Source organism: Pelophylax lessonae (genome assembly GCF_965119305.1).
Source record: "Pelophylax lessonae genome assembly, chromosome: 1".
Classification (NCBI taxonomy): domain Eukaryota; kingdom Metazoa; phylum Chordata; class Amphibia; order Anura; family Ranidae; genus Pelophylax; species Pelophylax lessonae.
Genome location: NC_138768.1, coordinates 420447497 through 420471898, shown reverse-complemented (window position 1 = coordinate 420471898; position 24402 = coordinate 420447497). Strand labels below are relative to the sequence as shown.

The following is a 24402-nucleotide window of genomic DNA, read 5'->3' as shown; positions in this document are numbered from 1 at the left end:
TAAGTCATAACTGCAGTCTCCTGAGTCCACTTTAAATGGGCATATAAGAAGGATCTAGAAAACATATATGGATTGCTGCCTCAGTGCTTCCAATTCCTACAGAGAAATTTAAAATCCTGCAATATTATATTGCACATATGTGTCTAGATTGTAAATTGACATGCACAACTATATACTTACTTAAAAAATAAGTAAGGTTATATATGTAGTTTCAGAGTTTTATAAAAATGAAAGGGATGTTTCTTTGAAAAAGCTGTAGGTGGTAGTAATAATAATAATAATAATAATAATATTAATACTAATCATATATTCACATAGTGTGCATTTATATTACATGGTTGTTAAAGCCTTAAAACCATATTTTTTAGATGTATCCAGGAACAAAATATATTAAAATAGTTAGCAGAAGAAGTGTTTTTGTGACAATATGGGGTTGCTTTACTAATGGCAAATAATTCCTTAGCAAAGTTAATTTGAAAGGGTATTTTTCCTTGGTGAATGAAGTGAATCTCTTTCACCATTTAATCACATGCGAGCAAAAAAAGCTATTTTTTTATTTCCTATGCTTGTGATTAGATATTCTTAGCAAAGTGAGTTTTTACCATAGTCACTTAGCTCTGGGGAAAATGTGTTTTGCAAAGTTTAGGAACCCCTGTATTTCAGGGAGTATGTGCATTGTTTGCAAGTTATTTTAGGCTCTTTCTCCTGCAATCTTAGAGAAAAAATATGAAAAAATAATTCCTACGTTTTTTGCTTTCTCTAATATGGGGTTAGTGGATATAGCCAAAGCTATTTTTAATCCCATCAAATTTATTATTTTGGAGTATTTCTTTCTTTATTATTCTGTAGATCTTTATTACAGGTGGTATGCATAGCTGGTGAGGGGCTGAGCTGAGGTATTATGACATTTTCAGAAATCAATAATTAAAAGTTTACAGGTAATATTATAACAATTATATGAATTCCTGTTATAGCAATGTCATTGTAAATTAGTATATAGTGTAGAAAATTAATCACTGTTGCATTGCTAAGGAAATATCCCACTTGCCCTTGCCTTCCAAATATCACTGAAAGCTGACCACTGGATAGCAATAGTGAGAGAGATACCATGCATGGTACAAATCTTTATAGTTCCTATGTGTTAAGGCTACAGTTCTCTCATATATATATATATATATATATATATATATATATATATATATATATATATATATATATATATATATTGTATATACACTATATTGTCAAAAGTATTGGGACATCTGCCTTTACATGCACATGAACTTTAATGGCATCCCAGTCTTAGTCCGTAGGGTTCAATATTGAGTTGGCCCACCCTTTGCAGCTTTAAGAGCTTCAACTCTTCTGGGAAGGCTGTCCACAAGGTTTAGGAGTGTGTCTTGATTTGTGCACTGGTGAGCAGTCATGTTGGAACAGGAAGAGGCCATCCCCAAACTGTTCCCACAAAGTTGGGAGTATTAAATTATCCAAAATGTCTTGCTATGCTGGCGCCTTAAGAGTTCCATTTACTGAAACTCAGGGGTCAAGCCCAATCCCTGAAAAACAACCCCACACCATAATCCCCTCACCACCCAATTATTTGGACCAGTGCACAAAGCACGGTCCATAAAGACTTGGAGGAGAGAGTTTGGGGTGGAGGAACTGTCCTGACCTCAACCTAATAGAACATCTTTGGGATGAATTCGAGTGGAGACTGCGAGCCAGGCTTTCTTTTCCAACATCAGTGCCTGACCTAAAAAAATTCAGCTTCTGGAAGAATGGTCAAACATTCCCATAGACACACTCCTAATCCTTATGGACAGCCTTCCCAGAAGAGTTGAAGCTGTTATAGCTGCAAAGGGTGGGCCAACTCAATATTGAACCCAACAGACTAATGCTGGCCATACACGCACAGAATTTTGGCCAGAAATGGTTGTTTTAGGAAAGATTGTTCGAAAATCGGGCTGTTAGTGAACACAAGTTTACCGACGATTTTGATCATGTGCCCGGCTAATGTCGATGGATCCATAGCGAAAACTTTTATCGTTTCTGCAAAAGTTGGTACGTGTATGGTAAAATTGAAACGAAAATAATATTCTGACTCGTATTGTGCATGTTATCGAACGGTCATTATGATCATGAAAACGATTATGTGAAAGAGTTTATTCTGTAAGTTAGTGGCCAATTCGCTTTAGACTGACGACTAATCGTTCAGTCTGCAAACGGCCGAAATTCTGTGCGTGTATGGCCAGCATAAGACTGGGATGCTATTAAAGTTTGTGCATGTGTTAAGGCAGACACCCCAATATGTCTTATGTAATATATATATATCACATTCAAAAGAATGGGAGTAGTAAGGAATTGCCTTCTTTGCTTCTTCTTCACTATGTTGACATTAGCTGCCAGTAACGCGTGAGAGACAATTCTACAGAGGGGAGAATTCATTAAGACCTAAGTGTAGAATTGCAAAAGTTGGTGCAGGAGGGACTCTTATTTTAATAATGGTGGATAAAAATGGAAATTTAGTGTTCCAAAATACTTTCATATGGCCATGGGATATCAAAAAGTGATCCAGTCTCCCCACACATTCTCCAGCACTCAGCATTAAGATAAAAAGCCTTCTGTGTACAGCAGCCCCCCTTAGCCCCCCATTTTTTTTCTTACAAACAAGACTTTAATATTTCTTTAGGTGAAGAGGATTTGGCCAGTTTTTATGATGTAAGATACCATCTATGATCAACAAACTGCATCATCTCTCAGTGGGTTTTGTCACTGAGAAGTTTGGTATACGTGTAGTTTTTTCCCAGCTTGCAGTAAGGCATGAAAATTAGATATGGAAGTATTTCAAATTAATATCATGAAACAAATCCTGCAAAAATGGAATTTCCTGTATCCTCCAGTGATATAGATTAAGATCTGGGATCACATACTCTGAATAGTCTACAGGAATGTGTAGAGAGGTAGGTAATGTGGTTCTAAAGCCTAAATATTTTTCCCTTATTGGAGTCCCTGCATTAAGGTGAAAGCTGTTTAGGCTGCAATATTGCCCCCTTCCCTCTCCTATTTATGCTTACCTGAGTCTTCATTCGATCCAGCGCTGTGTCTGTCTGTAGCTGCTCTCTTCTCTCACTTCCGGGTCTCACAGGCTTTTCTGAGGCAACAGGAGCACTTTAATGTGTTGTATCTGATCCATCCAATTTGAAGCATTAACAGGCACTAAGAGTGGCTCAAATTGTGAGATTTTTCTAATTTTACAAGATAAAAGTAAAGCAGGTTAATTGCATCTTGGAAGTGTCTGAGTCTCAAATGTTGGACCCCCAAATACATGTGTTGTAAAATGATTGTGTAGCTTTAAAGTAGAAGGAGCTAATGTGAATTATAATACTTCTGAACAAATATATTATTTTGGGGCAAAATTAGCATTTTGATTATTGCAATGGTCCCTGTGGTGGATAACTAAACAATCAAATCAATAATGACATTTTTTCAGTTCATTTGGGAGCAAGATAGTAACTTAAAATTGTATTAAAAAAAGTAGTCTGCCCTCGGAGCTGCCTAAGGATCACATATATGCCTGTTTGACCCTCTGTAATAGGGGGTCAACTACTTTTGATCTACACTATGGATCTGAGTGTGCTTATTTGAGTAGGAGTCATTGCTTGCGTGGTTAGTAAGACTTCGAAGGAACCTTCTGTGATGGGATATCAGAGGCAAGGGACTGCCCTGGGAGCTGCCTAAGGATCACATATATGCATGTTCGACCCTCTGTAATAGGGGTCAACCACTTTTGGCACCTGTAAGAGGCCGTGTGTGTCGGTGGTGAAGGTGGCGGTCTCTAATCTGGATTTATGTTCCTGTTCACCCTGCTTAGCTGCTATCTGGATTTATGTTCACCCTGCTGAGCTGTATTCTTTCTAAAAGATCAATGGAATGTACTTATGCTATATACTATCTATGATGATTTAGTTCCTGTTTATCATGTTAAGCTGTCACCTCTCTTAGGGGATAAGGACTTTAGTTTGTATTGTACATCTTTTATGAAAAGTGCTGCATTTTATGTTTTGTATTTGTTTGTGACCAGCAAATGTGCTAGCGGATTTCTAGTGAGCCTGAGTGCAGATCTTTTCGTGTTTTACCTATTAAAAAAGTAGTGATGTGATTTCCCTAAACTGTAGGAGTATAAAGTGAGCGAGGGGTAATGAAGTAAATGAATTGGTAAGAATTAAAATTACATGTTGGTGAACTGTCCTCAGTGATATCTATGATGCCCTAAGCTCAGCAGCTGGCTACAGCTAAACGCTCCATGATTAAAGTCAAAATATTTGGAGACAAGGGGCATCCTTGTCTTGTGCCACTGGAAATTCAAAAGCTTCCTGGAGAGAAGGTCTGCAGATACAACTCTGAGAGCTGTGAGTATAATAAAAGACTTGCAGACAGTATCCACCCAGAACAACTACATTTTTCCAACATTTTGCATCAGTACCCCCAGTGGATTATAGCAAATGCCTTTAGTATTTAATAGAGATATGGGTCAATAATTGCCGGGGACAGATGTATTTTTATTGGGTTTTAGTAAAACAATTGTAGCCTATAACATTTCCTTTGGAAATTACCCACTAGAGTCACCATGTTTGAGCGTCTCAGTAAGGTGGGGAGATAAAATATGATGACATTTTTAGTTTCAATGGTTTTTATTGAATTTTTCAACAAAGGAAAAGAAAAGGTTACAAACAATAACAGCAGTGCAGCATTAAATTTACCATTCCACTTAGAGTAAATGACAAGGAGAGGCGTCAATAGACTTAGAGAACTAGTAAGGCAGATCCCTGTCTCAGGCATTTCATGGTATTAACGACAGGCCAGGTATCCGACATTCCCCCATCCCTCCCGGGATACCCCAGTGGGAGCAAAAACTGCATCCCGGGGGGAATGGTAATCTACTTATAATGAATGGTTATTGAGAAAAGAAGATACTGCCTCAGGAGTTTAATACATTAGCATGAAGGATGCTACAACAGTGGGAGAATGGTACAAATCAGCTGTGAAGCGTATGCATCCCATTTGCAGAACTAAAGCTTACTTTAGGATAAGAGGGAGATGGTTTCCATATCCCTTACTAAACTTGAGTACTGTAGTGAAGTCCATAACCCAGTATAAAGAGCCTCATTGGCATATAACTTCCTGGTCCTGATCCCCATAGCCCTATTGGGAGGGGAGGTAATAACAGTATCTAGGTGGCAGAGAGGTCAGGACCAGCCACAACATAATATCGACTAGATAACCCGGGGAGAGAGGAACTTCAAACCCATCTTCCCCATAAACTGTATTTAGCATATACCAAAAGGAATTCTACTAGCAACAAAAACAGAACCCCTCGTCGTGTGGTTCATTGTGAGAAGTGAAAGTTATCTCAATGAAGTCAGGCAAAAAGGCCCACTGGCCTAAAATAGGAGAAGAAAGAAAGAGGCCAGGGGGAAATGGAGAAAAGGAGAAGAGGGGGAAAAGAAAAGCAGTAGAAACGCTAAAGAACAGCCGGTCTCCAGGGCCGCAGATGGTTACATTTAGTTCGGGTGCACGCCGGGAACCAATGAGATTCCCACATATGTGGCCCAAGGTTCCCAGATTCTTTCAAATTTCGACACAGTGTCCGTGAGCACACTCACCAATCTCTCCTGGGCCATAACCCATGTGATCTTATTGCGAATCTTCCGGATAGAGACAGTAGATTTCTTCCAAGCTCCTGCAATAGAGAGCCTAGTGCAGAGTAAAATGTATAGAATCAGCTTTTGGGTGTGTTTCGGCACCCCAGGAATTAGTGTATTTAGTAGGGCTATTTGGGCCGATTTTGGAATTCTGTGGTTAGTGACCTTATAGATCATATGAAAGATCCGATCCCAGGTGCCTCTTATACGTGGACATTCCCACCATACATGGATCATGGACCCTGAGAGCTGACATCCCCTGAAACACAGGGGTGAGGAGGAAGGATACATTCTGTGCAACCTCGTTGGCACCAAGTACCAGCGGGTTATGACTTTTAAGCTAGCTTCCATTAAAGATACGCTGCCTATCCCTTGAAAAGATCGGAAGCATGCCCTGCCCCATTCCTCCACATCCCAAGATTCCGCCAACTCCAATTCCCAGGCCTTCATATAAGGCAATTTGTCCCCTATGGAAGCAAGTGACAGGTATATCAGAGAGATGCCCCCTCTCTGTTCCCTGGAGTTGCAACACCATACCTCATATTCCGTAAAGGATAGGGGGGGAGTCTCTTTCACTGAGATTGATGAGAGGAAATGGGAGATTTGATAGAAACGGTATGTTTCAGATTTTGGCATTTTAAGCTTGTCAGTACAATGTGCAAGAGAGAAGGGTCCGCTTTGCGTAAAAAAGTGTCCGATACGATAGAGGCCCTTGTCTAGCCACCACTGGAACGCCTTGATGTCCATTCCTGGGTGAAAGGCCGGATTGTGGAATAGATGAGATAATGGACACATGCTAGAGGTGAGGGATGGCAGACATCGTAGTTTGTCCCATAAAGCGAAGGAGGACGACAGGACCGGGGATAGAATGGGAGGTCTGTTTTTAGGGGGGCACCAGAGAAGGAAATCCAGTGTGTAAGAGGGTACTGCCTGTTTTTCTATTTGAACCCAATCCGGCTTTTCGTAGCGGGAGTATATTATGGATAGTTGAGACAACCTGGCGGCTTGATAATAGAGCCAGAAATTGGGGACTCCCAGCCCTCCTTGTTTCCTTGGGCAGTACAGAGTCTTGCGAGACAATCTGTATCCCTTGCCGCCCCAGATAAATTTTATGACAGAGTTTTGGAAAGAGCGTAACGGGGCTTTGAGAAGGGGGATCGGCAATGCTCTGAACAGGTAAAGGAGTCTGGGGAGCAGATTCATCTTTATAGCATTGATTCTACCCAACCATGATAAATGATGAAGTAACCAACCCTGCATTTCTTTACCCAAGACTTGGTAGATACTTGTGTAATTCGCTTTATGGAGATCTTCCAATTTGGCCGTCAGGTTAACCCCCAAGTATTTAATTTGCTTGTCTTTCCAGGTAAAAGCAAATGAAGATTTTAAACGTTGAGCTACTACAGCATTAACGGAGATATTCAGAACCGATGATTTTGCCAGGTTAACTTTAAGGCCAGAGAATTTCGCAAAGTCTTCCAGCACCTTGCAAATGTTTGGCAGGGAGGTGGAAGGGGAAGTTACAAACATGAGTACATCATCCGCAAATAATGCACATTTATGTTCCTTTGGTCCGCACAACACCCCTTTTATATCCGGGTTGGTGCGGAGTGCAAGGGCCAGCGTTTCTATCGCTATGGCGAATATAAGGGGGGATAGGGGACAACCCTGCCTTGTTCCTTTCGAAATCGGGAATGCCCTCGAGTAAAAGCCCTGGTATCTGATTTGTGCTGTCGGGTAGGAGTATAGAGACCTAATTATTCCCATGAAGTTATCCCCAAAGCCCCAGCGTTCCAGGATCGTGAATAAATACGGCCATTCAACCGAATCGAAGGCCTTTTGCAGATCTATAGAAAGAAGAATACCTTCCTGTGGACCTCTACCATCCCACCCAGTTTGCAATATGGAGATTATGTCAATAGCGCGTCACACCTGGTCCGGACCCTGCCTCCCCGGGATGAAGCCTACTTGGTCCTTATGAATATAATGGTTGATGAAAGACGCTAATCTATTGGCCAGAATTTTAGTGAGGATTTTTAAATCATTATTGATTAATGAGATGGGTCTGTAATTACCCACCTCACCTGGGTCCTTGTCCGGTTTTGGAATGACGGAGATAAAGGCTAGGATGCTTTGCTTATCTATGGGAGTCCCACCTTTGAGAGTATTAAAAAACCTCGCTAGATAGGGGGAAAGCATCTCCGAGAAGGTTTTATAGTAAATATTAGAGAAGCCATCCGGGCCAGGGCAAGAGCCAACTTTAAGGTCCTTAATTACCAATTTAATTTCCTCTACAGTGAAGTTAGCTTCCAGGATATCCCTATGAGTTGTGGAAACGCTAGGTATGGGCAAGTCCCGTAAAAAGTCATGCATATTGAGAGCTTTCCCGGAAGATTCAGACTTGTAAAGCCGTTCAAAGTAAGTTGAAAACTCCTCCATGATACGTTGTGGATTTTGGGTCCTACAACCACCACTTACAGATATTTTAGGAAGAGTCTGGAGTCTTGGTCTAGGTCTAAGGTTAAGAGCCAGCATAGAGCCCAACTTGTCCCTGAGGTTATAGAACCTGGCGCTTTGCCAGCGGAGGTGCTTTTCAGCCGAGTTGGTCAGAGCCAGGTTAAGTTCAGCCCTGGCCGCATCCAGAGCCCTTGCAGACACTGCGGTTGGGTTCTGTTTGTGGCAAGAACTAAGATTGGTGAATTCCTTTTCAAGCCGGTCAATATAAGATCGCCTATCTCGTTTAATGGTGGACGCAATTTGGAGAAGCTTCCCCCTGATTGTTGTTTTATGGGCCGCCCACAGAGTTGCGGGAGAAATCTCATCCACATCGTTCAGGGTAAAGTATTCCGAGATTGCGCGTTCGAGCTCGGTTACCCTACACGGTTCACTAAGTAATGATTCATTTAGTCTCCACTGGAAAGGTCCCCTAGGAGCGTGGGAGCGAGTCAGCCTAATGGTCACCAAAGAGTGGTCCGACCAGACCACATCCTTGATATCTGCTGAGGTCAGGGACGGGAGCAATGCCTGGGAAACTAACAAATGATCGATGCGGGCAAAAGTCTGGTGTGGGTGAGAAAAATGGGTATAATCCTTAGCAGTTGGGTGCATTTCCCTCCAGCTATCCACTAATCCCATTTGGTTTATCAGTTTGGCAACTTGTGAGCTATGTTTTGGTGGTTTAATCCCTCGTGAGCCCGGTGGTTTAGACTTGTCCAAGCCATAATCAAAAGCAGTGTTGGAGTCCCCGCCAAACACAATATGGCCTTCTAAGTGCGGCAGTAGCTTTGTAAACATTTTACGGAAGAAAGTGGTTTGATTTTGGTTAGGCGCATAGTAGGAGACAAAGGAATATAATTGCTCATCGATAGTGCCCTTAACCAAGATGAATCTACCCCCGGGATCTCCCATCTCAGAATGGAGGGAAAATTGACAGGATTTGGCAAACAAAATGGCCACACCTCGTTTTTTGTCGTTCGCATTGGCTAAATAGAACGTGGGGAATTTAGCGTGTAAGAACTGAGGTTTGTAAGATTTCGGAAAGTGAGTTTCTTGGAGCATTAAGACCTCCACCCTCCTATGGTGAAAGTCCTGAAGTGCTTTCCCTCGCTTCATGGGAGAGTTTAGACCCTGCACATTATGAGTCGCTATCCTGAGGTATGGTGCCGAACCTTTAGAACTAGCCATGGGGCAGAGAATGTGGATGCATCTGGAACACCATGTCACTTACCCGGACCCAAGGCGAGAAATCCTGCAAGGAGAATGGTCTGTGCTGAAGGACTTGCGTGCAGAAAACGTTCTGGGGCTCTCGATCCTGGAGACCAGCTGTGAGGGGATAGTAAGAGAAGTGGTGAAGAGAATATAGAAAAGAAGAAACAAGAGCAGACCTACATCCAAAAAGGATGTCAATTGTCGGGTCGAGGTCTGCAGCAACCCAACAAATTATGGTACAAAGTTCCTGCCCCCCAAAATGGGGAGGCTGGAGAAGATCATGAGAGAGAATCAAAATTTTCCCTCGTGATCAGTGGAGGCGCCATCCGGCCACCCCGGCAGGGCTCCCGCCCATAATATATGTCAAGAAAGAAAAATAACATTCAATGAAAAAACGGCCATATTAATCAGATGGTATAACGCCACCAGTTTCTCAGTTAAATATTGAAGAGCATGTGTCCCAGTCCATCGGGCCCCCGTACATTCCATACTAGGTGATTAACCGCAAGTGAAAGACGTAAGCAGTGATCGGGTATGTTGGAGACAATCCTATCCTGGGGAAATATACAAAAAAAAAAAAAAAAAATTTATAAATATATTTTTCAGGAGTTAAATGTAGAGCAGTCAGTCGGCAGACAACAAGAACACAACAACTTGTCAGTCTCAGTGTATGAGGAGGAAGTCACTTATAGGAACAAAAAAGCTCCAGACGTGAAAAAGGAAGGAAAGTCAGTCGTAGACGATCAAGGAGGCTTGCTATCCTTGGAACGTTTGAAGGTCGACTTGTGCCACAGGGGAGCAATAGGACTAGACGGATTAGGGCGTTTGGAGGATCCAGAGCTCGAAGTGGAGGGGTTTGGGTCCGGTGCGTGAGGGAGCAAATGAAGGTGGTGAAGCAGATTTTCACCTTCTGGAAAGCTTGAGAAGGAGTAGGTCTTGTTCTTGTATGTGAACTTGAGCGCAAATGGGAATGCCCACCAGTATTTCAGTTCTTTCTGAGATAGAATGGACAAAAGCGGTTTTAGAGATCTCCTGCGTTGGATCGTGGACGGTGCCAGGTCGGTAAATATTTGTACTGGATGACCTTGACAGGTAAGTTGCGTAGCACTTCTAGCTCTGCTAATTATTTCTTCTTTTACTGAGAAGAAGTGAGGCTTGACCACAATATCTTTAGGATTGCCATCTCTCCTGGGAGGCCCCAGTGCTCTATGGGCCCTGTCCAGCTCCAATTTATGTGTGGGGATGTCCGGGATGAGGTCCTTAATAAACCCCTGGATGGCGGACGGAATGTCCGTGACAGAGTCAGGCAGGCCCCGCAGCCGAAAGTTGTATCTGCGGGACCTGTTCTCCAGATCCTCAACTTTAAGTAGTGCAGAGTCCAATTGTTCCTGCAGAGACTGTATGAGCCCTGTGTGCTGATTCGTTTTAGCCACTGTCACATCTAGTTTGCCCTCTATAGCTTCCATTCTGTGTCCCAGGTTTTGGAAATCCATTCTCATGTCAGCTGTGATTCTGTCAGCAATTTGGTTTAAGCCCCTATCCAATAAGAGTGACATTTTACTGAGTAAGTCATCATATGACAGTGGATCAGGTCTGCCTGCACCCATCATAGTGTGTACTCCTGTGGTGATGTGGGGGGAGGTGTAGTCAGGGGAGAAGGCCCCCAGAGTTCTGCTCAGAAGGGATTCTGTGGATGCAGGTGAGGGGGTCAGCAGCAAATGGGTACTCACTGTCCTCGGGGTCGCCTCCAGGAGACCCCCGGTCTGTTGTGCCGCCAGTGATTGTGCCTGTCCTCCCTCTTCCATCCCCTCGCTCTGAGGCGCCGGATCCGCCATCTTAGGAGGAGCGGTCTCCAGCAGGGATGCTTGAAATTGGCTCCGGAGGTCCCTGCGGACCCGGTTTGCGAACATATACCGGGTGCCGCTGTGATGTAGCGTGACCGGCAGCTGATCGCGATGCGGTGCGGGGCCGTTTAATCCCTCGGGGCGGGAGAGTGTGCCGGAATGGCGCGGAGCTCCGGACTCAAGCGTCCATCTTGGGAGCTTCCGCGCATGCGCCCATGATGACATTTTTTAAAGTATTCATTGGCAAATCCATATAGTCCTGAAGACTTATAGTTAGGTAAAGATTTTACAAGTTGAGTTATCCCTAAGGGGGTGAAAGGGCTAGAGAGTCATCCTACTGTAGTAGGAGATAAGGCAAATAAACGTACTAATTTAAGAAATGTGTCTATCAAGTAAGAATCTGGTTGACAGGTTCTTTTTTAAATTATAAAAAGTTTCATTCACTTTCCAAGGGAATTTTCCTCAGAGCTTAATGAATGCCAATCAGATCATGTGCAATCAAAAATGCTGTGTTTTTTTTTTTTTCCTTGCACGTGATTGGGTATTCTTTTCAAAGTGAAAATTGATTGCATTCACTAAGCTTTAGAGAAGATTCCCCTGCAAATTCTCTTGCAAAGCGAAACAGCTAATTTCCCTTTAGTAAATCCACCACATAATACCTACTGAATTCATTAGCTCTAGCATGTGGATTTAAACTTTTTGTTTAGATTTATTAACTAATAAAATATTCTGTATCGTGTAGTTTTAGAATGTTATAGATATGTATGCTATTCTATAGCATTAGCTTTGAACTATTTTTTCTCCAGTTTTGCTGAGCAGTGAGTAGTAATCAGCTTAGGTCTTCTGGAGATCTCATTCATATTTATATAACAGTAGAGATTACAGCTGATTTCTAAGATTAAGGAATATTTAAATAAAGATAAAGAATGGGACTCCAGGGCTTCCAAATCAATCAGAGATTTGGTCAGTGAGCTGCCCAATTTGCTGTGTCTTCTGCTTTTTCACAGAGAAACTTTTTTTTTAAAAAAAAGGATTCCTCTTATAAATGCTTTCCATAACATATAGCATCCAAGGATTGCAATAGAATTAAATTAAAAATATTGCTAGAGAGAAGCTTTGATTTGTTTAAAACATTCCATCCATTTGTGTCAGAATGCATGTATTAGGCTTTAATATATATATATATATATATATATATATATATATATATATATATATATATATATATATGTAGGTAGATGAAGGATTATGTTGTTCTGAGAGCTCAAGTGCTATAGGCACATGGTCAAATCAGGATATGTCTCCATTATTTGGATGTGCTGCCACGAATAACGAATATTCATCAGTTAAGAACTTGTTAATTTTGGTATTTGATGGATGAGAAGGGATGAAGTATATGTAGTCTTTTGCAGACCCATATTGGCACCTCCATACTTCAAAAAGATCCAGACTTCTATTGGGGTTCGGTTATGAGAGGATAAAAATTGTCTTCATGGGGTTGCAAAATCTAGTGATGGGTCAGCTACAGTAATTAAATCTGTGCTAGTTTAACGGACAATTGCGCAATCGTGCGGCGCTGTACCCAAATAAAATTGATTTCCTTTTTTTCCCATAAATAGAGCTTTCATTTAGTGGTATTTGATCACCTGTGAGATTTTTATTTTTTGTGCTATAAACAAAAAAAGAGCGACAATTAAAAAAAAAACAATATTTTTCACTTTCTGCTATATAACATTCTCAAAAAAAATTAAAAATCAAAATTTTTTAACATTTTTGGCCAATTTGGTTTCTGCTACATATTTTTGGTAAAAAAATAATTGCAATAAGCGTATTTTAATAGGTTTGTGCAAAAGTTATCGCGTCTACTAGCTACGGGAAAGATTTATGTAATTTTTATTGTTTTTTTTTTTTTTTACTAGTAATGGCTGCGATCTGCAATTTTTAGCGGGACTGCAACATTGCAGCGGAAAGATTGGACCGCTAAGTGGCATTTTTGCCACTTTTGGGGGGACCAGTGACATTACTACAGTAATCAGTGCTAAAAATATGCACTGTTACTGTAATAATGACGCTGGCAGGGAAGGGGTTAACATTGTGGGTGATCAAGAGATTAAATTTGAGCCTAGGGGAGGCGTGGCTTGCGAAATGATCATAGAGACCTGTGATCCTATATAGAAGGATCAAAGGGGCTCTATGATTATTCCAGGGAGAAGAACGGTTAGCTGCGTTTACAACAGCTGACCGTTCTTCTCTCTCAGCGGGGAGTGATCGCGGGTGTCAGGCGGCAATCGGAACTAGCTGCCTGTGTGCGACCGACATAGGTCTACGTCGGTTCACGCAGGAGAGCCGCACTTCCGCAGTAAAAAGGCGGTGGGCGGTCCGGAAGCGGTTAATAACTAGCTTTGAATTAAGTTGCATATGGAAGGGCTTTGCACAGCACAAACAAACAAAACTTTTCCAAGCACACTTACTAGCTAGCTCGCAAAAATAATTCTACTGTCTAGTAATTTGTGACATGCTGGTAGGTTAATTGGATCTTGTCTAAATCAACCTTAGTATGTGTGTGTATAAATTTGAGTTATGGACCTTTGTTTGTAAGCTCCCTGAGTTCAGGCACTGGTGTGAATGTACATTATCTACTACTGTCCAAAAGTATTAGACAGGTGTGAAAAATGCTGTAAATTATGAATACTTTCAGAAATAAAAGTGTTTTTTTTTTAACTTTTTGTATATTCAAATTGTATTCACTTTCATTGAGCATATAACCATTTCATACTATTACAAAAATTCATCAGATATATTTAATCAGTGCTTAAAAACTTTTACATCCTAGTGGACACTCCCCCCTCTATCCCCCCCCCCCCAAAAAAAAAACAGATCTCCTCCACTCTGTTTTCTATTATATTCTTTACTTCTCAGCATCTCTCTCTCTTATATTTTATTTCACTTTCCCCTGTCCTGGACCCGTAAGCTCCTAGGGTATATCCCCAACCTTCTCACATACCCAGCATCTTTATATACTCCTCTGTTTTTAAATCTTAACCAATCTCCCCAAATTTCAATGTACTTCCCAAAGGAGTCATCTGCTGCAAATATCATATCCTCCATGGATCTCGCCTAGTCCACCCTTGCGGCCCATTCCCTCTCGTGGCTTCTTGAGCCCGCTCAGAGCACTGGAATCAGACTTTTAGCAGCATTTAATAAATGGGGCACTAACGTAATTTTAAATACCATCACCTTTTCCTCTGTGCTATGAAACCTGTAATCTGGTGTATTAACCTAATAATCTCTTTCCAAAAAACTTGTAGCTTTGTGCACTCCTACCACAAATGCGCAAATGTACCAGCCCCCCCCCCCCTCCAACAAGTTGAGATTATCCCTGCCCCAAACCTCTGGGCTCTCAGAAGGGTGAGATACCACCTAGAAAACAGCTTATAACACATCTCTGTTGTTCTTAGATCTACCGAGGAATAGCAAGCTAATCTTAAGACTTTCTTCCTTTCTTTCTTCGTCTTGAAGGGGCCCTAATTCCTGTTCCCATTTCTCTAAGTAGTGCGGGTATGTAGGTTCTAATTCCCTCAATAAGATCTTATATGTCTTTGATATGCTACGCTTAACACATGTGAAGGAGCTAAATAACTTTTCCAGTGGTCTCGTTACCCCTTCCCCATGGAGGCTGCGGTAGGGAGTGCACAAAGATGTAATTGTGTATATTTCCATTTATCCGGTGGCATATTTTCCCATTTTTGTGTTATTTCTAAAAATTTGCAAATTACATTTCCTACCATTACATCTTGCAATAGTATCTCTTCCTTTTTTGCCCATCTAACAAAATATAACTAATCTTATTTCCCTGGTTTAAGATAATTTGTGTCTATTAGTGAAATCAAAGGTGCATTATAATCCCAGTGCGCTTTTCTTTGTAAACTATCCCATATTCTTAACGTGTTTCTAGTCTATTACTTGTGCTATTGGCCAGATCCCGATGTGCCCATTGAATCCAGATCATCTTTCCCAGATCTGTCCTACCTGGTGTACCTTCAATTCCCACTCAACTCTTCCCTTCCTTATTTTGAATCCAATCTTCTATTCATGCTATGGAGATTGCCTGATAATATTTCCTAAACTAAGCTAAACTTGGGGAGATTGTTCGTTTTTACTGGGTTAACTCTACCCAATCATGAGAAGTGTCTATGTCTCTGATGGTTCAGTTGTTCTTTCGCCTTATTCAATATTGGTCTGTAATTGGCCTTAAATAGGGTTGCTAGGGAACTAGTTTATTTAACACCTTGGTATGCCAATTCCTCTCTGCATCAAACAAAGGGGAATTTGGGCTGAATTGCCTGTTGTTCTTTCTTTGATGCTGTAATATTAAAATTTCTGATTTAGCTATATTTACTTTAAAATTTGAAAGTTCCCCGTACCTCCCCAATTCCCCTAGCACCAATGGGAGAGTCAACCTAGGGTTGGTTATGTAAAATAATACATCATCTGCATATGCTGCCACTTTATATTCTCTATTCCCCACTCGTACCCCTTTAATATCTGTATTATTACACACTGCAACCAGTATCGGTTCTAAGGCCAAAACGAACAGCATAGGGGATGTGGGACATCCTTGCCTAGTTCCATTATATAGCTCAAAGGGGGAGGACAAACTGCTGTTCACTCTTGTTCCCACCTTAGGATGATAATAAAGAGCATAAGACCAGCACATCATCCTGTCTCCAATACCTAGGCACCTCAGGGTCTCCAACATGAAGCTCCAATGTACCCTATTGAAAGTTTTTCGGCATCCACTGACAGTAAAACGGTCGGGGTGCCCATCTCTTTCGCTTCATGGATCAATAGGAGTGACTTACGGCAGTTGTCTCCCCTCTCTGCCCACAAGGAAACCTACCTGATCATTATGAATCCATCTTGGCAACAAGGGTTTTTGCCTTCCTGCTATCATTTTTGCAAATATTTTTATATCGGTGTTTAATAGGGAGATCGGTCTATAACTTGTGGGTGTCGATGGGTCTTTCCCTTCCTTGAGAATGAGTGTTATGTAAGCAAGAAGAGATTCTTCTCTCAAATTTTCTCCTTTCCCAACTGTATTAAAATACATACAAAATTTAGGAATTAGAATTTTTTGGAACCTTTCATAATACATGATAGAATATCCATCAGGGCCCGGAACTCTTCCCCAGGACAGTATTCCTTATTGCCCATCCTACCTCTCCATGTGTAATCTGGGCTTCTAGCTCTAAATCCTCTAGCTCTTCCTCGGGCAGCCTTGGGAGGTCAAGTTCTTGCAGGTATTACCTCACCATCAGCTCCTCCTTTTTACTTTCACTACCTTCCTTATTCTTTCTAACATTGTACAGCTGGCTATAATATGAATGGAATACCTGCGCAATATCCGGGGATGAGTGTACTATTTGCCCAAACTTGTTTTTAATTTTAGGGATATAAGATGCATTTTTTTTCTCTCTTACTGGTCTTGCTAACCATTTCCTGGGTTTATTTCCCCATTGATATTTTTCCTTCATCACTATATGAAATGCATTTTTCATCTCACACTCCATAAGTGCCATTTATTCTCCCCTTTTCTCAATTAATTCTCGCTGCTCTGGAATGCCATTGGATCTAGCTTGTTGTTCTAAAATATTAATTTCCCTTAATAACTAGTTCTTCCTTTCCTTATTTTCCCTCTTTCTTTGTGTCCCAATGCCTATCAACATCCCTCTTTATAAGCCTTATGCGCTTCCCATAGATTAGTCCGTGAAATCTCCTGTGTGTCGTTAATAACGAAGAAAGTCTCCAATTCTTCTCCACCTTCTCTATTATTTTAGGATCCTGGATGACAGACTCATTCAGTTTCCAAGCCCTTTCCTTAGGTGCTGCTATAGATAAATCCAGCTGAGTCATCTCTGGGGCATGGTAAGAGAATGTGATAGGCAAAATAGTCGCATTCTTAAGGGAAGTCAGCAGCCGATCTTCTATTAAGATGTAATCACTCCTTGAATAGGACCCATGTACTGAGGAATAACAAGTATAATCTCTGTTTTGTATATCTAATCCTCCAAGCATCGAACAACTGACATTCCCCCAATAGGCTTTTAATTTCCTTCTGCCATAGTAATGGGAGACGAGAGTGCCCCGTCGATGAATCCATATTAAAGACTCCGTTACAATGAGCCTCTCTTCTTTAAATATCATCAGTTTTTTCAAAATTTTCCTCAGAAATGTATACAGCTCTCTATTGGGTGCATAGATATTTGTAAAAGTACATTCCATATCAAACAGTTTCCCCTTAATGAACAAAAACCTTCCCTCAGGATCTGCCAGCTGCTCCTATAGCGTAAATATGGTACTTCTATTGAATCCAATCGCCACTCTTCGTGAGTGGCTTGAGGCCATATCACCATAAAACCACAGTGAAGTGGTGAGATGATAGTAATCCCTGAATCATGTGTGGTATGTGTTTCTTGGAAACATGCTATTCCTATTCCATAATGGAGCAATTCTCCAATAACCCTATACCTTTTACTAAGTGTATTCAAGCCTTTAACATTATATGATACTAAGGTAACTGAAACCATTGGCAGCCACAAGAGCAGCTAGTATATCCTTTTCCAGGGAATGATTCTGTATAAAGAGAAGGAAAAGAAGAAAAAAAAAAGTGGGGGGGGAAAAACCTACTGTCCCTCCCCGCCATAGATCTCATCTTTTCTTCTGCATAATGAAATCTCACAATGACATCTCTTGGGGTGCCTCCACTCTGGCTGCAATATCCTCCCACCCTGTGCACTCTACTCTAGTGCTACTCTAGTCTCTGGGGGCTCCTTTCCCAGCAGAGGGTTGAAAAGACCCTGCACTACTGTTATCAGATCCTCTTCCCCTGTTTCTCGGGGATGCCCTTGATTTGGACGTTTTTTCTCCGGCTACGATTCTCCTGATCTTCTAATTTATATTATATAGAGCAGTTAGCTCTTTGCAATGAGTTTATCTGTTTACTTAGATTGTGCAGTAGCCAGGCATGTATGTCTATCCTCTCTTCCACTTCCTCCACCCAGCCAAGTACCTGTCCAATATCTGTTTGGACTGCTGCTATATCCGATTTTAAAGATATTTCCACTTTAGCCAGTAGTTCTGCTAGTATTTCCTTAGTAAGTGGTAGACTTGCTTGGGGGCCTTCTAGATCACTGTCTCCTTCCAATAAGGGCTGTCTCTCCCCTTTAAGGTCACTGCTTCATGCCTTGGGTCCCCATTGAAGGGCACCTCTGAAACGTTTGTGTCGATTTGCCCCCGGGCCGCTAATCCCCCTTCCTGGGGGCTTTTCCATTATAGATCCTTGCTTTCCCATCTTGTTTCGCCCTGGGACCCCAGGCCCTTCTTCCACCATACTGGTCTCTGCTGACATATAATGCTGAATACTACCTGGACTAGGGGCAGGTGGATTTGCTTTGCTCGTTTTAGATTTACCTCTTATCTTTAATCACAGGTGGGATCAGTTCTGTATTCAAAGGAGCACCAGCACAGGTCAAGAATCAACTCAATGTTACATAGTTACATAGTAGGTGAGGTTGAATAAAGACCATAGTCCATCCAGTTCAACCTGTGTAGGTGTGTGTGGCCGTAATCATCTCTCATACTCCTGAATGTTTTTCTCCTTGAGATGTACGTCTAAGAGTCTTTTGAAAGCCTCCATACCTCCCGCAGAAACCACCTCTTGTGGTAGAGAATTCCACAATCTTGTAGCCCTAACAGTAAAGAACCCCCCACGTGGCCTGAGGTTAAAACGCTTCTCCTCCAATCCCATTGTATGCCCCGAGTCCTCATGCAATTCTTTCGACTGAATAGCTTTTTTTCTAAGCTGAGATCACCATTGAGATATTTATAAATTGCTATCATGTCCCCTCTCAGGCGTCTCTTCTCAATTGAGAATAAATCAAGCGATTGCAGACGCTCTTCATAATTAAGGTCCTCCAATCCCCTAATTAGTTTAGTTGCCCTTCTCTGGACTCTCTCCAGCTCCAGCACATCCCTCCTGAGGACTGGTGACCAGAACTGGACAGAGTCCTCCAGAGTACTCAGTCCCTTTAGAGCAAAAAAAAAAGGAGACTCTCCGCCAAGCATTTAAGATATAATGCAGTTGATAAGGGTATAAAGTAGTCAGAGTATGCTGCATCTAAATAAAGTATGCAGCAGTTCATCAGAGTATACAGCAGGTAATCAAAGTGCATAGCAGCCCATCAGAGTGTGCAGCAGGTAGTCAAAATACAAGCAGCCAATTTGAATATATATCTGGCAATCAGCGTACATAGCAACCCCTCAGAGTATACAACAGTATACAGCAGCCAATTAAAGTATTCAGCAGCCCATCTGAGTATGCAGCAGCCAATCAGAATGCACAGTAGTCGATTAGAGTATACAGCAGTCAGTCAAAGTGTACAGCAGTCAATCAAAATTTATAACAAGAATATAGAGCAAGCAAGCAATCAAGGGTATATAGAAGCCAAGGGTGTCTGTTAATTAGTATGCCTATGGGAGACCACCGCTTTCTTCACCCTGGTCTCTTCCTCTCTAGAAATCCTCCAGTGTGGTTTACTTATATACTTCAAGCATCAGGGCAAGCTTACCCCCTCCAGTCTTCACTGACAAACAGGCAAGTCCACTCTCTAGCCAGATCTTCCAGCAGTGGGGGGCAGGAAGGAAATTCAGCAACCCCTGGAGCAGTGAGGGAGCCAGGGCTCCTCATTCGCCTCTGGAACGGAGGGTGTCCCTTGGCCCGGGGTCCATCTCCACTCCAATCACTAAGTGCATTGGCAGCAGGTGACAGCGGAGGTGGGCAGGGATCACCAATTGGCTCACTGCAGCAGCACGGGCGCACAAGTCATGATGTCAGCAGAAATAGAAGTGTTAATAGTTTATTTTAATCAATTAACAAAATTGAAAGTAAATGAACAGAAGAGAAAGCCAAATCAAATCAATATTTTTGTCTCTTTAAGTTATCCCAGACAGACTCAATAATGTTGATATCAGGGCTCTGTGGGGGCCAAACCATCACTTACAGATCTTCTTGTTCATCTTAACACTGAAAATAGTTCTTAATGACATTTGCTGTATGTTTGAGGTCATTGTCCTGCTGAAGAATACGTTAAGGGCCAATCAAATGCCTCCCTAATGGTAAGGGCATGAGTGATAAGTATCTGCCCGTATTTCTCAGCATTGAGGACACCGTCGATCCTCACCAAATCTCAAACTCCATTTGCCCCAAACATGCAAAGAGCCTCCACCATGCTTTAATGTTGCATAAGGACACTAATTATTATACTGATCTTCAGCCCTTTGGCAAACAAACTGTCTCTTGCGACAGCCAAATATTTCAAATTTCAGTCCAGAACACTTGCTGCCATTTTTCTGCACCCCAGTTTCTATGTTTTTATGCATAGTTGAGTTGCTTAGCCTTGTTTCCACATCAGGCATTTTGGCTGCAGTTCTTCCATGAAGACCCCTTCTGGTCAGACCACTAGATGGGTGTACCCGGGTCCCACTGGCTTCTGCCAGTTATGTGCAGATGGCACTGTTAGACATCTTCTAATGTCAAAGGGAAGTATGCATAATATGTCTTTCATCTGCTGCATTAAGCTTCCTTGGATGCTTGCATCTCCAGGCCTCAATGTTGACTGTTTCTTTGTGCTTCTTCAAAAGAGTTTGAACAGAATATCTTGAAATTCCAGTCTGCTTTGAAATCTTTGCCTGGCAGAGACCTTGCTGTTGCAGTATGATTACCTTATGTCTTGTTGCTTTTCTCAGTCTTGCCATTGTGTATGATCTTTACCATGAAACTCTCTTCCACAACCATAGCAGAGTTTCTCATCCAGTTTTAAGCCTCACACACAGCTGTTTCTGTTTCAGTCAATGACTGTGTTTCAAACAATATATAAAATGAATGATCGCTAGCACCTACTTGGTATAATTGGTTAATCATACAGATCATTAGCACCTGCTTTGTATAATTGGTTAATTATCCACCTGACTCTAATTCTTAAAAATCCCTGACTTTGTGCAAGTGTACAAAGTGTGCAAGTGTAAGAACTGATGCTGGTTTGAAGCCAAAGGGCAGTTACTCCAAATATTGATTTGATTTAGATTTTTCTTCTGTTTGCTCCCTCTGGATTTTGTAAATGTATATATATATATATATATATATATATATATATATATATATATATGTGTGTGTGTGTTTTTGAAGGCATTCTTACTTTTCAGCATTTCTTCGCACCAAAAATTTTTGCACAGTATTGTATATGTAAAGCGCTGCATGAATTGAAGGATCTATGTATGTATCTGTAATAAATAAATAAAATATAAAATACCTATGTGCGTTGGATGTTCTTTTATATGCAACAGGCACCTAGAACCTTCCATTAAGAAAATTAAAAAAAAATGATTAAATCAGACAAAATGATTGAATTAGAGAGATAGAAAGTGGGCCATCTTACTTGAAAATTAAGTACATTGGAATGCTCCTAAAGATTCTGCAGTAAAATATGTTTAGTAAGTGGTCAAATCCCATATGCACATATAAATAATGCACCCTCTAACTAATTCTCCCTGGTCTAAACACTGACTTTGCCTTCCTAAATGTTGACTCTAGCTAAGACTTTTTTGTTAGCTTTAAACATGTGGTGACAGGTTAAAGATTCTCTCAGTTTTTAACTACTGTCTGTTATCTAATTGAGTAGATTTTCCTTAACTATTGTGGGGTCACCAAGACAAGATATGAGTTTCTATATACTGTGGACAAAGAAAGCAGTCTTTAGTAGATTGGAGAATAATTAGAACTTCTGTCAGGTTTTCTGTGTGGTTCTGATGAAGAGGTTCTTTGGTTACAGAGATAGAATTTGAGCAACAAAATCCCGACAGAGGCTTTAAAGCCTTATCCACTCTATCTAAAGTAAAACATAGTCTAAAATCATGAAGGGCATCATACTAACATAAATCTTCTGTGATAATTGAGACTTTGTGGGCATAGGTAAGGTGAAAGTGATACATTTCCCACTTATTGGTAAAATTTTACTCAAACTTTGTATGTTCTTCACTGCACTTCCTCTGGCTTTCAATTCAATTATCTGCATGTAGTTTATTATATTTGTTCTCTACTATCCTTCCTAGGGTGGTCACCTTATATAAAGCAGGTGCACCAGATCATCTTGTCATCTAAGACTGCACAGACATCCTTAAATTTGAAAAGTCTAAGCACTTCAGCAGTTGGACTCATTAAAAGCCTACACCAGTGAAACCTAAAAATCACATCACTGGTCACCAAGCAGCCAAGCTACATTGCCTGACAGCACAAAACAGGGATCAAATCCTCAAACACACAATATTAACATATTAAAATTGCTTAAAATTAAAAAACCTAAGAAGTAATAATACATTTACTACAAATTTTAAGTATATTTTAACTGCTGACTTTACTCATGTACTTATTCTACCCCTTTCTACCACACTTATATAATAGAAAAATAATGTGCTTAATAAGTAATGATTTTTTTTTTTTTACTTTATGTATGTGCTGATAAAAGTTTGTTAAATTAAAAGTTGATTTATATTTTAAAATGTAGACTTTTTGCCATCTAATTTACTTTGAAAGCCTTTGGCTCGAATAGTTTAATATTCAGGCAAGATAAATTCTGTCCAGCTGTGGAAAATAAAACAGCACTATCACTATTATGTTAATTGATTTTTCATGCATATTACTTTCCCAGACTCTGCAAATGGGCATCAAACACTTCTCAGGGCTGTTTGTCATGCTCTGTATAGGAATTGGTGTATCCATTCTCACCACTATTGGAGAACATATTGTATTCAGATTGGTTCTGCCGAGGATTAAAAAGAAATCCAAATTAAAGTACTGGCTTCATACTAGTCAGGTATGTATATGATTTTTTGCTTTTATGATGCATTGCTAACGTTGTTTAAATTCATTTATAAACTTATAAGTGGAAACAAAAAATATTACTTTGGTTTTTGCAAGACTTGTATATGCACTTGAAAGATTCAATAGTTTTAGACTTAAAAATCTATATTATCTATCTGTCTATCTATCTATCTATCTATCTATCTATCTATCTATCTATCTATCTATCTATCTATCTATCTATCTATCTATCTATCTATCTATCTATCTGTCTATCTGTCTGTCTGTCTGTCTGTCTGTCTGTCTGTCTGTCTGTCTGTCTGTCTGTCTATCTATCTGTCTGTCTGTCTGTCTGTCTGTCTATCTATCTGTCTAGCAGTCTGTCTGTCTATCTCTCTGTCTGTCTGTCTATCTGTCTGTCCTGTCCTGTCCTGTCCTGTCCGTCACATGCAGTAACTTTAAGCTAGTTTTACCTCATCCAGTACTGTTATTGGCCTAAATGTTGTCTGATCCAAGACTCGTTTGCCTGTTCAGTATAAAACTACTACTGTAAGGGTCTATGCGCACTAGGCACTTGAAAAAATGTCAGAACTTCTGGCAGAAAAATATGACATAAAAATGCTCATAATAGCTCATATTGCACGTGTTCATGAATGTTTTTTGTGAGCATATAAGCATTTTATTCCAAAACATTCCCTTGCTCATTTTTTATTCTAATCAATTTACACTTAAAAAAAGCCCTAACTCCATTTGTGTGCATTTCCTTGTGCCAATCATTTTTTTCTCAAAAATCTACTTGTGATGGGGTTTTTTTTTTTTTTTTTTTTTCTGCCTGTTAACGCTCCTCTTCATATATGCCTGTAAATGCCTAAATGTGCATAGTCTAACATGGATTTGCTTCTACAGACTGGAAGAAAAAAAAAAGACAAATGCACATTTTATCCTGTGTAAATTTGGAGTATGTACAGCCTAATAACCATATTGTACAGCCCACCAATTTAAGCTATAAATTCCCCATAGTTAAATAAAGAAAATGTCATTTTACATTTTATGAAAAGTGTATCTAAATTTGGGTATGCTTGTTTTATACTCTTAAAAATAATTCTGGGCATTTCAGTCTCTTGCCTTATTGTGTCAGATACAAAGTAGATTTCCCTTACTGTCAAGACTATTCAGAGAATCCTATGGTAGATTTTCACCTGCCCAGGTCAACACTGATAACACTCATTCCTCC

The 24402-nt window shown here is 40.7% G+C and overlaps 1 protein-coding gene across 1 annotated transcript in view; it reads left to right on the top strand.

The window, feature by feature from the left end:
• GRIN3A (glutamate ionotropic receptor NMDA type subunit 3A) overlaps positions 1 to 24402 on the top strand; it is a 557215-nt gene that overhangs the window by 492238 nt on the left and 40575 nt on the right. The window contains exon 7 of the mRNA XM_082260534.1: positions 23017 to 23181. Coding sequence (XP_082116660.1) covers positions 23017 to 23181 — 165 coding nt within the window. The remainder of the gene's footprint in view (positions 1 to 23016; positions 23182 to 24402) is intronic.